General features: G+C 35.2%; 1 protein-coding gene across 1 annotated transcript in view; it reads left to right on the top strand.

The window, feature by feature from the left end:
- Positions 1 to 217: 217 nt before the first annotated feature.
- Positions 218 to 14,847, top strand: part of LOC113230808 (ATP-binding cassette sub-family A member 1-like) — a 65,017-nt gene continuing 50,387 nt past the window's right edge. The window contains exons 1-4 of the mRNA XM_026464897.1: positions 218 to 520; positions 4,279 to 4,420; positions 6,619 to 6,764; positions 9,937 to 10,045. Coding sequence (XP_026320682.1) covers positions 257 to 520; positions 4,279 to 4,420; positions 6,619 to 6,764; positions 9,937 to 10,045 — 661 coding nt within the window. The 5' untranslated portion in view covers positions 218 to 256. The remainder of the gene's footprint in view (positions 521 to 4,278; positions 4,421 to 6,618; positions 6,765 to 9,936; positions 10,046 to 14,847) is intronic.

Below are 14,847 nucleotides of genomic sequence, written 5' to 3'. Positions count from 1 at the left end.
GTGTGTGATGGAGTTTTTTCATCCTAACCGTCTAAGCTGTAACTTCATTCATATAATATCAAGTACCTCAATTTGTGATTTTATGTCGCGGATTGCTGTGTCGGTCGAACATTCCGTTGGCAGGCAATAAAAGGACTCAAAAAAGACAAACTAAGTTTGTACACAAATTTTATTTAGAAAGACAAATTAAACACATAAATTTATAAATATTGGCCTAGCGTCACGGATGGTTGGTAACCAAAACAGATGTTGAACAATGAATAATTATGCGAATCTAACCCATACAAGCAGCTCCAGCGGCAGCGATAGTGTGAATCAGAAGTCTAAAATGGCGTTGGAAAGCTTGAAAACTTTAAAAGTTTTGATGTATAAACACCTTGTGGTGCGTATGAAGAGATTCATACACACTCCCGTGGAATTGCTGTCCTCAATGATGTATTTCCTTATACTGTTTCTTGTTAAGGATTTAATTGTTTCTGTAACACCTGAGCATTTACAAATGAGCGATATCAAAGAAACGGTAAGTAATTTTCAGGATTAACTCGCCTATATTTGTTTTTTCAAACAAACCGACGTTTCGGGCCCTTTACAGGTCCCATGGTCACGGTTGACACAGTCAACAGTGACCATGGGACCTCCGGAAAAATAGTTTCATTTCCTATGTGTAACAATCGCGAAAACCTAAGATCTCGATAAGTAATTTTCAACTAACTCTGATGATAAATTAATTAACGAGCTAGCCAAATAAATATTGGTTTTATTAAATTGTCTAATTGCAAAACAACGCACTTGCTAGATGATAATAATGTGCTAGCCAAAAACAATAGTTACCAGATCTCAAACTAAGCTATTCCCTGCACTATGAGTGTAAAAGCCATTGACTTACAATTATATGGACGTCGGGTCCGTGCTAAAAAGTGTCCGAACTTATAGGGCGTTAAAATCATATACAGAGCGTCATTCACGCTTTAGTCTTCGTTTGTTCGACTGACAGCGAAGCAAGCAAAATTAGACAGTACTGCGATGACATTACAATTTAAATTCAACGTTTTAGCTTTTTCATATTCCTTTAAATGTCACTACGTTTAAATAGGTTGTCTTGGGACATTTTTTTCGTGCTTTTTATATTAGACCCGTCGTCCATTTATTTGTAAGTCAATGGTAAAAGCATTGAAATTTATTCCCAGTCACTACCCCAATCACCTAAACCGGAATCAACAAAAAAAGTTAATTTCCCCAAGTTGATCCTATTGAGGAACAAATCCAGAACCTATTCAGCTATTCTATTTTTAATTACTTTATTTTTTCTTAACATTACAAATTTCATACAAATGGACATAGTTAAGCAAGAAGGATCCAATCCACAAAATTATCAAAAAATGAGTTATATAAATATCTCCGGAGTTACATGACATTATGTTTTGAAAATAAACGAGAGTGAGAAATACTTTTAAACTTCAAACTGCCATATCTCGAAAGTGACTGGATGTGCATTGGATCCTTTTTGTCCAATTATGTCATTTTACACTACTCTTCGATAAGTGAGCGTTAGTTTACAAAATAATGAGAAATAATTATATAATAAATTATTTCTAGTGGCCTTCACATGCCAATTTTCAGTTGAATCAGAGCAAATCTCTTTCGGCAGCTATTTTTAATGAAAGAAACACTTATATGGCAGCCATATTAAAAAACATTTTTTACTTTCTGCGGAAATTGACCAAGGTGTATGTCATAAAAATACACAAAAATCCCCCCCATGTATTATAGTTTTTGCAGGCCGTTGATCACTTGTTTACATTTTCCACATTCAGGTCTTCTCATATTTGATTCTTTGCCTTGAAGCCTATCCGCGTACAACGGTATAATTATCTTTTTTCCACCATATCGGGAAGTATGCGTTCTATTTTTCCAAGTGAGTCAGGATTTGTAGCTTTATATACAGGGTGGAAATTTGTAATGCCACCTGGAGGGAAAGTACTCTAAATACTGGAGATAGAAATTTTTACTTAAAGGAAACATTCCTTTATTTTTTAAAAGAAATAAAACTGCATTCATAGATTTTAGAAAATTTCTAGCAACACGCGGGAATCGAACCCGATTTAATCTGAAAAAAATGCACCCTGCACTTTTAATTGCATCGATCGATAGGGTTAATTATAAGAATAAACTCTCTCTCACAAAATTGGTTAATTAAATGAAAAATAAACCATGAAATCTTAACATATTTTAATAAAACGAAAAAAATGGTAATCTAATTAATTAGTTGCTCGAAATGAGCTCTATTTTCTTGTATACACAAATTTAATCTTTTAACGATTTCATTCATTGTTATTTTTGTTGTATGCTTCCCGAATTTTGTGGAAAAAAAAAAACGAAACAAAGAAACGAATTTTGTGAAATTAAAAGAAACAAAAAAACCCAATAAAAACAGAACAGGTCCAAAAGGCGTAGTGTTCATTGGAGGTATCGGCTTGAATTAGATTTGAGAAATTACCTATTGTAAATTAGTCTGGGTGTTCTAGGTCGTGACCCCCAAATGGCTTTCGTTGACTAGTAGTTACAGTACCACACCCTGGACACTTCATATAACGGCAACGTTCGAAAGTTATTTACCTACTACTATTACTACTACATACAGCAAGGCGCTATCTTCACATGCGCAAATGTGGGCGTGAAGTGGCAGGGTTACCCATCACTTTCTCGTACTATTTACGTTACGTGGTCGGAGCGGCAACATAGTGAACATTTTAACGCGAATCTGTTATCTATAATTCTATTAATATAATCCTAATAATTACACTTGTTTATTAGGTATTTATATCGATATATAATATTATATTTTTTATGAATTCACTAATTAAAATAATGTTGAACATTTATTTAAAAAACATATTAAAAGCTGTTAAAATGTTGTATTTTGGACAGGTACTTTTAAATAAGGTAACCAAGGTATTTGAAATTGTGTGTCCAAGTTTATCATTACCTACTTGATAATTAGGTATATTCACTACATAATATTTATCGGCAATGCAAATTGAAAATTCGAGGACCCTTGTCTATTAGCTCACGAAGTTATGGCGTCTCATTTTATTGATATAATAAGTCTGTAATAGTGTATTACTCTGTACTAAATAAATAAAGGAAACAATAACGGAATGGTCTCAGACAAGTTTTTTTTACAAACTGCGACTCATCTTTCGGAAAACTAAAGTAATTCCTCCCTTTATCCCGTTTAGATGATTAAAAACAGCCGTACGCCGCACAACTCACGACCATTATAAATAGTAACGTAAATGATGTTATATATTACCGTACAAGTGAATGATGTATAAATGAAAACTGTATTCAAATATCAAAGCCGTCTTAGCGCGAAAACGACTCACCGACAGCCATGGTGCCGTTCAGTCAATGTGACTGTCAGTGTGTGGGGCGTGGTGTGGTATCGAAAGCTAGGAAGGGGCGGAGAGTTCCGTTCTCGTTACTTTTTTGTTATCTGACAGTACAGTGGATATTGTACATAGTTCGAGGCCAAGTAATGAGTGTGGTTGTCTGGCACATTAAGAACAGAATTGAACCAGGTCAATAAGAACATTGAATTCTGAATTGGACTTGGTGAATAAAGTTATTATTATTTATATAATGATCGTACAAACACAAAGAAAAATTCCTTCGATGTGACTGGACTTGAACCAGCATTGGTTGCCATACCGGGGCTGCCACTCTTACCAACTGAGAAGAGAAAACAAAAAAGAAATTTTTTTACTTAATTTTCAGTTGCGCCTATTTGTGGTAAAAGGGGCAAATTGTAAAGTCCTGTGGGTGCATTTTCAAAAACTATTATGTAATACACCAAGTTGCCTTCTAAATGGGCATACAATATCCACTGGGAAAACATATACCCAGAACTAATTGACACATGATTATACGCAGTACAATTTAGGTTTATAAGAATGACAGACAGGTGCTTTTATACAGAATATACCGAGATAAGAAAGATTAGAAAAAGAAAAGAAGAAAAAAGATATTTATTTGTGCACTAGGGTGGTCACTGATATGTTATGAACTTATGTATGTGTTGTCTGCTGTGGACTATAACCAGTGCAATGTAACCGAAACAAAGTTAAAAAGTATTTTACACTTATAAACTTAATTTTACTATTTTACTGTGTAAGCTATGGTGTATGTTGAAAAATCTTTTATATTAAACAATTAGGGCTTTACAGAAATCTTTATTATTCCATTTTGATTGTAAATTAATTATTATTTTTCTTACAGGAACCTTACACGCTTAAAGTCGCAGATTTGGTGTATACTAATTTAAATCTAATTTTATACACCCCTGATACAAATATAACGAGGCAGCTTATGGACAGAGTTGGGCCAAAATTACGTTTATTCCGGTCCAACAACATTTCTGGTATGTAAATCTTTTTGCAATAAGAATGTATTGGTCAAGAATATTATGATGACGGTCTCTGTTTGCCCAGTGGTTAATACTGGAGTAGATTCCAGGTTCAATTCCTGGTAGGATGGATTTAGGAAACGAATTTTTTTGTTTAAGTGTTCTGAGTAGCACCCCAGAGTGCAATCCGTTGCTCTGGTACAGGAATTATTGTGGTCCACGAGCGCTATTTGTAATTCATTAGTGAAAACACAAGTATTTATACTAATAATGTGTGTATTTATGACTATTGTTTATATATGTACTTTATTGATGAGTAGTGTATTTATTTATAACCACTTTCATTACAAGATATTCTTTGGTTGCACCCCCTATTGAATTTCTATCAACAGTTAAATTACTATCCTAAGTTTGCCTGGAAGAAATTATCACTTAGCAATAAGGCCGCCTATTGTACATTATCTTACTCTGTGATACTTACATTACTGTTCTGTGTTGTCATTGTAATTTTTAATATGCAATAAAGAATATTTCATTCATTAATTCAAGCTTTATTTATGTATAGAAGGTAATAAGGACAAAATAAGTTTAGTATAGTTTCACTGTGTCTGGCCAAACATTAGGCATACAAACATATTAATGTTACATCATTTTTTTTTTATATATTTTATATTTTTTCACTTCAACAGGCTTATTCTCAGTTGTCACCACTGTTTTTGTTCTCACTGTTCCAAATGGAAAAAAAATCCCATATGTTACCAGGTGATGACAAAAGGGATAAAAAATCCCGGTTGTTGCCAGAGGTGATTTCTACTGGCGACAAATGGGAAAAAATACCCATATGTTGCCAGTCCCCTTAGCATGGGCTACGCATGATAGTCGCGACGCGCCCGATAAAATTGGAATAAGCGCGCGCTATTGGCTGCCTCAATCAGATCTAATTAAGATACCCAATAGCACGCGCTTTTTTCAATTTTATCGCACGTCGCGACTATCATGCGTAGCCATGCTACGGGGCCAGGTGGTGACAAATGGGATAAAAAAGTCTCAGTTGTTGCCAGTGGTGATTTTCACTGGAGACATAAACCCATATGTTACCAGGTGGTGACAAATGGGAATAATATTATACACTATAAAATAAAATAACTCTTGAAATCGTCACACTAATTACGCGCTACTAATCATACCAGCAACCAGTCCTTGGGCCTTACCATGAATTCTTATTACGATTCAGGGGGGCTACTCGCCGACATACTCCGACATCCGTCCGAAACAATTACTGTCAAATAAGTAATATTCGACAAAATTAAAAGACAAGTATCCAGTATGAAGCTTCATTCGCATCACGCGTCTTTTCATTTGGTCAAGTATTGCTTATTTGGCAGTAATTGTTTCGGACGGAAATCGAGAGTAGACCCCCCAGTTTAGGACCTAAAATGGATCGTTGTGAGACAGCGCTACATGAAGTATATATTACCATCCGGCTTTTTTGTCGTTACGAACCTATACTGAACTGTAATAAAAGTTCATGGTACGGCGCGTGATTATTTTGTCATTCTTATTATGTACATAACGCACTGTTAATACAATAGTGTATTAACTCAAAAAGAGGACTTTGTCTGAATCGATGAAAAACAAATTACTCACTTTCCACAAAAAGAAAACAGTAAAATTTATATGTTATACATTGACTTACAGTTATATGGACGTCGGGTCCGCGCTAAAAAGTGTCCGCACTTGTAAGGCGCTAAAATCGTATACAGAGCGCGACACTCCGCTTTAGTCTTCATTTGTTCTACTGACAGCGCGATACTGCGAGGACATTACAATTTAAATTTCGAATAGGTTGACTTGGGACATTTTTTTCGTGGTTTTTGTATTAGACCCGTCGTCCATTTATTTGTAAGTCAATGATGTTATAGCTTATTATAGACACTTAAACAATTTCTAAAATATATTGAAAAATAAAATGGAAAAATAATTTCATGTTTTTGAATAAGGATTATTTTGGCCGGAAATAGCTCACATGAAATGTGTCTCATATTGAGTTAAGTAGATATCTTTTGATTGTTTCTTACAACAATCTAACGACGGTTTTTTTGACGTGTAGAGAATCAAATTTTACATTCAATAGTTATATAATATTAAATTTCACATATTTTGAGTTACAACATTATTGTAATAGCAGTGCGATAATAATATTATACTTTCAGGAGATTCCAGGTTTATGAATGATTACATAGGTGTTGAAAATGAAACTTTACTTGATTATTTTGTGACCACGAGAAAGAAATCGAAGAACAAAATAAATGACATGCATTTAGACCAATACTCAATCGTCATATTCCACGATGTTGAGGTGAGGATATTTCGATTTCAGTAGAATATATTATTCAGTGGCATATTACTAAAAAACTGGTAGACTAATGTTTGACCGACCGCCTTTCAAACAGAGGCCGTGGATTCGAGTCCGGGCTCGCACCTCTTGAGTTTCTCGGAATTTATGTGCGAAACTTATTTTCAAATTTGTCGTGAGTTTTTGACGAAGGAAAAAATCGTGATGAAACCTACACGTCGAATAAGGTTCATAACCCACGGAAAACGTGTGAAATCTTCAAACCCTCGCCTGACAGGAGACCCGTACCCATAAGTGGGACGAACGATGATATCCTACTGTTAATACATTAGTGTTTTTTCTCAGAATCGACGAAAAACTAATTACTCGTTTCCCGTGAAAGATAATTAAAACGTATGTATAGGTTATACTTTATTACAAACAATTTCCTACTTGCCAAATATATTTAAAAATAAAAGAGAAATAATTTTATGTTTTTGAATAAGGACTATTTTCACCAGAACTAGCTCACATAGAGCGTGTCTCATTTTCAGTTAAGTAGATATCTTTTAGTTGTTTCCTACAATAATCTAAAAACAGTTTTATTAACGTGTAGAGATAATAAATAAAATTTTACGTTCAATAATGGTATATAATATAACACTATTGTAATAGCAGTGCGGTATTACAAGAATGGAAAGAGCCCTATTTCAAACTCTATAAAAGTTAAACTCAAATTATTTTCCAAGTTAACTAAGTTAAAAACCACAAATATAAAACCATAAATAATTAAGATAACAGTTACTGTTTGTGGTTGGCATAATAATGCGCGCATTCATTGTATTTTATCAATAAATAATAATGTATTGTCACAACATTGAGGACAGCGTCAAATACATTACAATACAATACAAGGACAAAGGATAGGAGCGCGATTTGGGCGAAAAAGTCACTGTGTGGTTCTTGAATCGTACTCTAAAGGTCTATCCACACATATCCGGGTCGTGCCCTGTTAGGGGCTCAAAAAAATATCGTTGCGTACATTTTATATGAACCCGTTCACACATGTCCGTGTCCGAGCCGGGGCGCCGGGACGGGCCTGCATTTCATACAAAGAAGCACGCCCCGTCCACGTCCCGGGCACGGCCCTGATGTGTATGGATAGTCCTTTAATCACACCCCTCGTGGAAGAATGGCATAAGTGGAATTACATCAAAAATGTTTATTGCTCCATTAGATACAGAAAAATAATAAATATAACCCACATCCTCTCCATTGCCATTCTTCCATGAGGGGTGCGAAACTATGACCACTAGTTTCTTCATACAATCATACTAGGCCGATTAACAACACATTAAATTTATTTAAAGTATTTTTTTCAACGTCGCAACTTTTTTTGCACCATTTTAATCTCATTCGTCTATCGTAGTAAATCTAAATTCATTCAATCAAAGTATTAAAATGAAGTTTCCATTAATTTAAAAAAAAGAAATCCAGCATAATCAGAAAATATATGGAAATACAAATCAAACCCTGTATCTGCGATTGATGGTCGTCGACTTTTTTAGCTGGTCCAGGACTATACAGAACTTGGACATTGTTCTTTAACATTATTAGTGACTGGTTTAAAAGATAACAAGTTAGGGGGTCATTACACTTATTAACTCAGATTAAGCTGGTCAGAAAGTCAAAGAAGTTATTGTAATAACTAATAATAATAACAGGTTCCGTGGCCGAACGGTCATCATGCCAGACTGCCACATTGAGGTCCCAGGTTCGATTCCCGGGCCGGGAGAAATATTTGTATGGCCTACATTTATTTCTCTCATGTGTTTGGATGTAATTTGTGGTTGTCTCTGTGTGTGTCCATGGCACCCGCGACACAGGGTTGCCCTAGTGCGGGGCTATGTTCAGTGTGTGCGTTATTATTAGTATTAAATAATAATTTATTCCAGTAAAATTTTTACACTTCAAAACCTCATTTTTTAAGTTCACTACGCTGACCTCCTTGAGACGAACGGTCAAGAGACTCTAGGGATTGCTCTTTTCAAATAAGCTTATATGCTATGGGATACACTTTGAATCATAATTGTGTGGAATCTAGACTCATATTGTCTTTCCCTACATCTTTATCTAACAAATACTCTTCAATTTTCTAATATGACCTCAATTAATATACTTTTAATGCAAATTTTAAACTTAGGAAATGGTAATCTTAATATATGTTCCGGAATCTTATTGTAAAAACGTATACAGTTCCCCGTAAAATAATCGTTTACCTTAGTTAAACGAAATCGTGGTATCATGAGTTTGGACTTAGTTCTAAGGTTAATGTTATGGATGGAAAACGCTTTATGCCCGTGAACGGAGCGAAAAAGACGTGCATTTCGCATCGACTCGCACGAACGCTGCTCGACACAGACCGACAACAAATTTGCTTCCTATGAATTTCCGATCGCGTCCTTACGCAACCGGCGACGGCTGATTCTGATTTAGCACGGGAATACACGTCAGATTTCGTTTCTGAGGGTCGTATTCCAGAACTGTACTCAATGCTCAAGTCAGGATTTGAGCAGACTTGAGTATGATTTCAAGCACTGGAAATACGACCCTAATGGCAAGGAGTTGAGTATGATTTTCAGTGCTCACTGCAATACTCAAGTCCTGACTTGATTATTGAGTAGAGGTCTAGAATACGACCCTGACAGTCGGTCGGTTCCGATTATCTGATCGTGTTTACTTAGTACACTTCCGATTCTTTAGTCAGACTTTTTCTGAACTCTGTCGTTTCAGAGCTATCATCGCGAAGGTATTGATCGCATACGGCGCAGAAAGAGATAGAAGAAAAAGACAGACGACGAATTACTGTTACTAAATGCATATTTGGTCGTTTTGTTGGGTCGACAATCGTCGACAATCGGACCGGCTACAAAATCGTCGATCCGATTATTGGATCGAACGTGTATTGGGTGTTCAAACAAATGTATGGTACGAACGCCTTCCGAGAATCGGAGCAGTTTATCGTATCCGACTATTGTATGGAAAAATCGGACGTGTATTGCCAGGCTTAGAAACGACTGCCGCTTGTTCGAATGCATTGATAATTCAAATTCGCTGAAAATATCGATTAGTTAGTGATAAGGAGAGCTGTGTTTTGGTTTGGAGTTTTTTAATATTACGTGTTTTTCTTTAACAGGAAACAAAACTGCCCAGTCATTTGCGTTACACTATAAAGATGAATGAAAATTTCCGAGTGTACGACTACCAATCCGAGGACTCCATGATTGGACCCCATTACAACTTTGGTGAGTTCTGTTTTCAATACCCCATCCGCATTTGGTCTATGTGCTGGACTGTAGGTGACCCGTACCAAACAATGAGAATTATACGAGTTTATGGTCGCGGCTGTACAGTGTGATGTTTTTATGAAACTCGCCTGTCGGCTCGATTCATAAACCCAAACTCGTATTTTAATGCCTTTCATTATGTAAGTCACCTAAACTACTAGTTTATTACGGTATGACTTATTTATATTTACACGATATTTTCGGTCGATATTTTGTCGGTAAAAAGTGAGTGACAATGGTAAGTAAGTACTGGAGATGAACGTAGTCGTCGACAGCGAAAAGGGGTAGACAAGTGTGAAACAGATGGCTTATGCAAGCTCAAATAATACTGGAGTATAATTTAAAACACGTGATTTCTCATAAGCTTTCATATTCGAAAAATAACACCACAATGACTTCATACAAATTAATTAATTTAGCAACGTATTACAGAAATTCTTAACAAAATGAATTGTTAGAATTTTGTCTTCACTCAACGACTAAGTGATCTACTGCTCTAACTTCCCTCTAAACCTCCCCTTACATCTCCTTCTCCCTCCAGCACTCCTACCCTAGTGCCTTATTGGCTGGTGCTCAGCGATTTCATTGGCCAAGACGCCAGCCAATGAGTGTACAGGAAATAATCAAAACCTATACTAATTACTTGAAAACAAACGCAAAATAGGCGCCTTGACGTCGAGTTGCGGACACCAGTCCGTTACACCAAGTACCAAGTACTTGAAAACAAGAGTTACGAGTTGCATGCTTACGAATAAAACACTTCTTAAATAATAACATTAATTATATGGAATAGTGAACTATTTATATAGGTATTTCTGTTCTTAGAGTCAGTCAACCAGTGGCCATGTAGCGATCCGAAATATCGAGATGAATTTATATTACAAAACATACTTAATATATATTACTAATTTCAGATACCATTTATACTATTACTATTACTATTATATTTTACTATTAATATAAATTCATATAATATAATTGTTACACCAAAATCTATTGACTTATTGCTGTAAATAATAATAATATTATATAAGTTAATAATATGAAGCAGTGATGGGATACGATCAGTGAAATCGAGAGTCTGTTTTAAAATATAGAATGGAATAGGGAGGAATGGAATTGAACGGAACGAAACAGAACGAAATGGATTAGAATTGAAATCATTTATTCATTCCGTATAAAATCACAGTACACTACATTACTTTAAAATACATAACAATTTGCGACTACAATATTAGATATAAAGCAACTGGCCTCATTACAAACTATTTAACAAATATAATGAGAATTAAAGAAAAGAAATATTTTAAAAGAAAACTGAAATGAATAATTAATGTAATGAATAGTAATTAACAAAACTGGCACAGTGTGCGTTGTGTTCTTACAGAATCCATCATCCCTCAGCCTATTGTCGTCTCACTGAAGGTGGTACGACACTATTTTTCAGTGGATCCGGTAACAGAAATACACATGACACGGAACATAGCAGATGTATAACTAGATTTCACTGTCATAAGCACTATTTCAACACAAAACAATTTTATTTAAAAATGTTATGTTATGTTAAAAATGTTGTACACATACCCTATACCTAATCAATAAATTTTTAAGTAACTATAAATAATAAATAAATCTCATTTAAGTATTTGTAATATTATTATAATTAAAAAATAAGTAACAAAATGCAAAAATATATCCTCGACACACCACCAGTTTGATGAGATTTTTGAATTTTAAATAAACGCTCTTTGTGTAACTTTTTAAACACAAAAGTGACAATGCATTTCTGATAGGTGGAGGTATATTGTTCCAACATTTCGAGGCTGCATAACGAAAACTATCTCGAAAAGCCGCTGTTCCGTGTCAAGTGTCTAACGTGCATGGATGAATAATTTGGTTTGTCATGTAGGTACTGCCTCCGTGGCCGAACGGTTACCGTGTCGGACTGCCACGCATAGGTCCCAGGTTCGATTCCCGGGCCGGGAGAAATATTTGCATGGCCTACATTTATTTATGTCTTCGTTTTCTTCATTCAAATTTTACCGAGCAATTTTATATAAGCGGCTAGCTAATAATTCTATATAAATGTTGCTTTACAAGGGATATGTGCGATGTGGAAAAAAATATTGATATCCCTCTTAGATAAATAAACAAGTAGTGTTTTTACCAGTAATCATCAAAGTAGCGATGCAACAGCAATCGATACATTTAAAAAAAAAGGTAAAATGTTACAATCCTCGCATTTTCCCCACGTCAATCCCACAAAATGCTCAATCGAGTTGAAATTCACCGCAGTTTGGGGAATTCGGCACAAATTGACAACACTATGAGTGTTGCCCATTTATTTTGAGCAATGTATCTATGAAGAATAATATTAACAACAAAAGAGGAAATGCAGTAAAAATATATACAATTGTCGTATTGTCATATTTTTATTTTTATTTTTTTAGAAAAAAAAAACGTACTTCAGAATAAAAACGGTTTCTTTTCATGTTTTTTTTTCACCTCAGAAAAAAAAAGGTTTTACTAAGTGTGATATTTGCCCGATGTGGGACGGGAGAACAAAACCTACTTGCATTTTGCAAACGCTGGGTAGGATTTTTTGTGCGAGCCAGCAAACGTATCTCAATATATCGAACACATTATGTCGACTGAATCGACCTTGACATGAATAAACATTATATCGATTGACCCATGTCATATTTAAATAATAAATAAATAACGCACACACTCAACATAGCCCCGCACTAGGGAAACCCTGTGTTGCGGGTGCCATGGACACACACATAGACAACCACAAATTACACTCAAACTCACGAGAGAAATAAATGTAGGCCATACAAACATGTCTCCCGGCCCGGGAATCGAACCTGGGACCTCTGCGTGGCAGTCCGTGGTAACCGTTCGGCCCCGGAGGCAGTTAAAAATATTTCTATCAGTAGGTACTATAAATTGACCGATAACAGCGCAAAAGTGGTGTAACCCCATGAAATACATTATACAAATAAGCCAAATTCATTTTAATCTAACCGTAACACAAACCTAACCATTCGAATTATTTTGTTTTGAAATTGAACCGCAGTTAGTAAATTTTGTTTATTCGTTGCTCGATCATTTGTCCCTGGTTCATTCACCCGAACAGGGTGCTCAGTTTCTTTTGTGAGATTTTCCCGACTGATTGTACTGACCGATTGTACTCGGTATCGAGTTAATATTTTTGTTAGTTATCAGCATCGAATACACAAAGAGAATTTTTTGCAACTGATTGAATTAAACGAATCAAATCATTCAATGGCGTTTTCTTTACTTTTTTATTGATTAGGTTATCTTCTTATAATAGACAGGATGATTTTGTCAATAAACCTGATATCGGTTATTTTACTGATTATATCGGCGAATGACCCCACTAAGGCTATAATAATATAACACAAACGCTATCAAATAAAGAATATCAAATCTACAACAAATTATCTGACGTACTAAAAACAGTAGAAAAAATCACCACTTTTTGTAATAAACTCAAATTATTAAATAAAAAATGCTGTTACCCAATTAATGAACATTTTGAAGAAATTTACTCTCTTAAATAAATAACAAAAATATATTTATCTGTTTTGACCTTTGACTTATTGACAAATAAAATCGTATCCCTTGAGTTGTGTACTACTTTGTTAATTGCTTTGAGTCAATGATAAGATCGCCCAGTCTGATCCTGAATTGGTTTTTTGACATATGGATACTGTAACAGTGACTGCCCACTACTGTTGTCGTTATTTTTATTTTTTTAAAGCTTTTCCGTCACGCCTTTTTTTCGCGGAGAGGTATTTACCGCCTCCTCAGGTGCTCTAGTGGAAGAGATCCGGGATCGATGCTGCGCACCGGAAACCTGGTTGAACAAGTCGTGGTGTGCCTGGTGGCAATGGACACGCCTGTCCATAACAGTTACAGTAAGGAGTACTGCCATTGCGCCTGTCATCTTGAGACATATATTGACAAGTCCTATGTGTAGGAAATGAAACTATTTTTCCGGATTTAAATCGCGTATATTTGTTTCTTCAAACAAACCGACGTTTCGGGCCCTTTACATGTCCCATGGTCACGGTTGACTGAGGTGGTACAGTCTTCAACCAGTTATGTCTAATATTAACACTGAATACAGTTTTATTGCTAAAATATTACCAATAAAACTGCATATTAGCTACTAAAAATGCAAGTAAAGGTTTTTCAACAAGAATTTTGTTTACAAAATAAAACAATAAATTTAAATGACAATGATTCAAAAATTGGTTTGCAATAAATTCGTTGTTTCGATGGCTGTGTGACTTGTGCCGTTGGCATTTGGCCGTTTTGAAAAGCCCTTTGTAAAAGTTTGCTCGGGGAACTCGTAGTTAGTCGTGTATACAATATATATAATGGAACAGATAAGACTGTTCCAGTAAAAGGTTTTCAAATATTTGCAACGTACTGAGTATCTTGTACAGTTAACCAAATATTTAGGCCGAGACATGACTTGTACGATACGATTGTTCGACGGAATGCAGGTTTTCTATATGTGTAGTGTACTTATAAATTTATGTATTTCTTCTCAGTATTGTAAACATATTTTTAACCGACTTAAAAAAAGGAGGAGGTTCCCAATTCGACTGTGTTTATTGTAAGTATGTTACGTTATTGCTCGTGCATTCGTGAATCGATTTCAATACAACTTGCTCTATGCTCTATCAATAATTTCCCCTAAATTTGATTATATTTTTCTGCTC

This window comes from Hyposmocoma kahamanoa, unplaced genomic scaffold (assembly GCF_003589595.1).
Source record: "Hyposmocoma kahamanoa isolate Upper Pololo Valley unplaced genomic scaffold, ASM358959v1 64, whole genome shotgun sequence".
In the NCBI taxonomy this organism is placed as follows: Eukaryota; Metazoa; Arthropoda; class Insecta; order Lepidoptera; family Cosmopterigidae; genus Hyposmocoma; species Hyposmocoma kahamanoa.
This window is presented reverse-complemented; position numbering and strand designations above follow the sequence as displayed.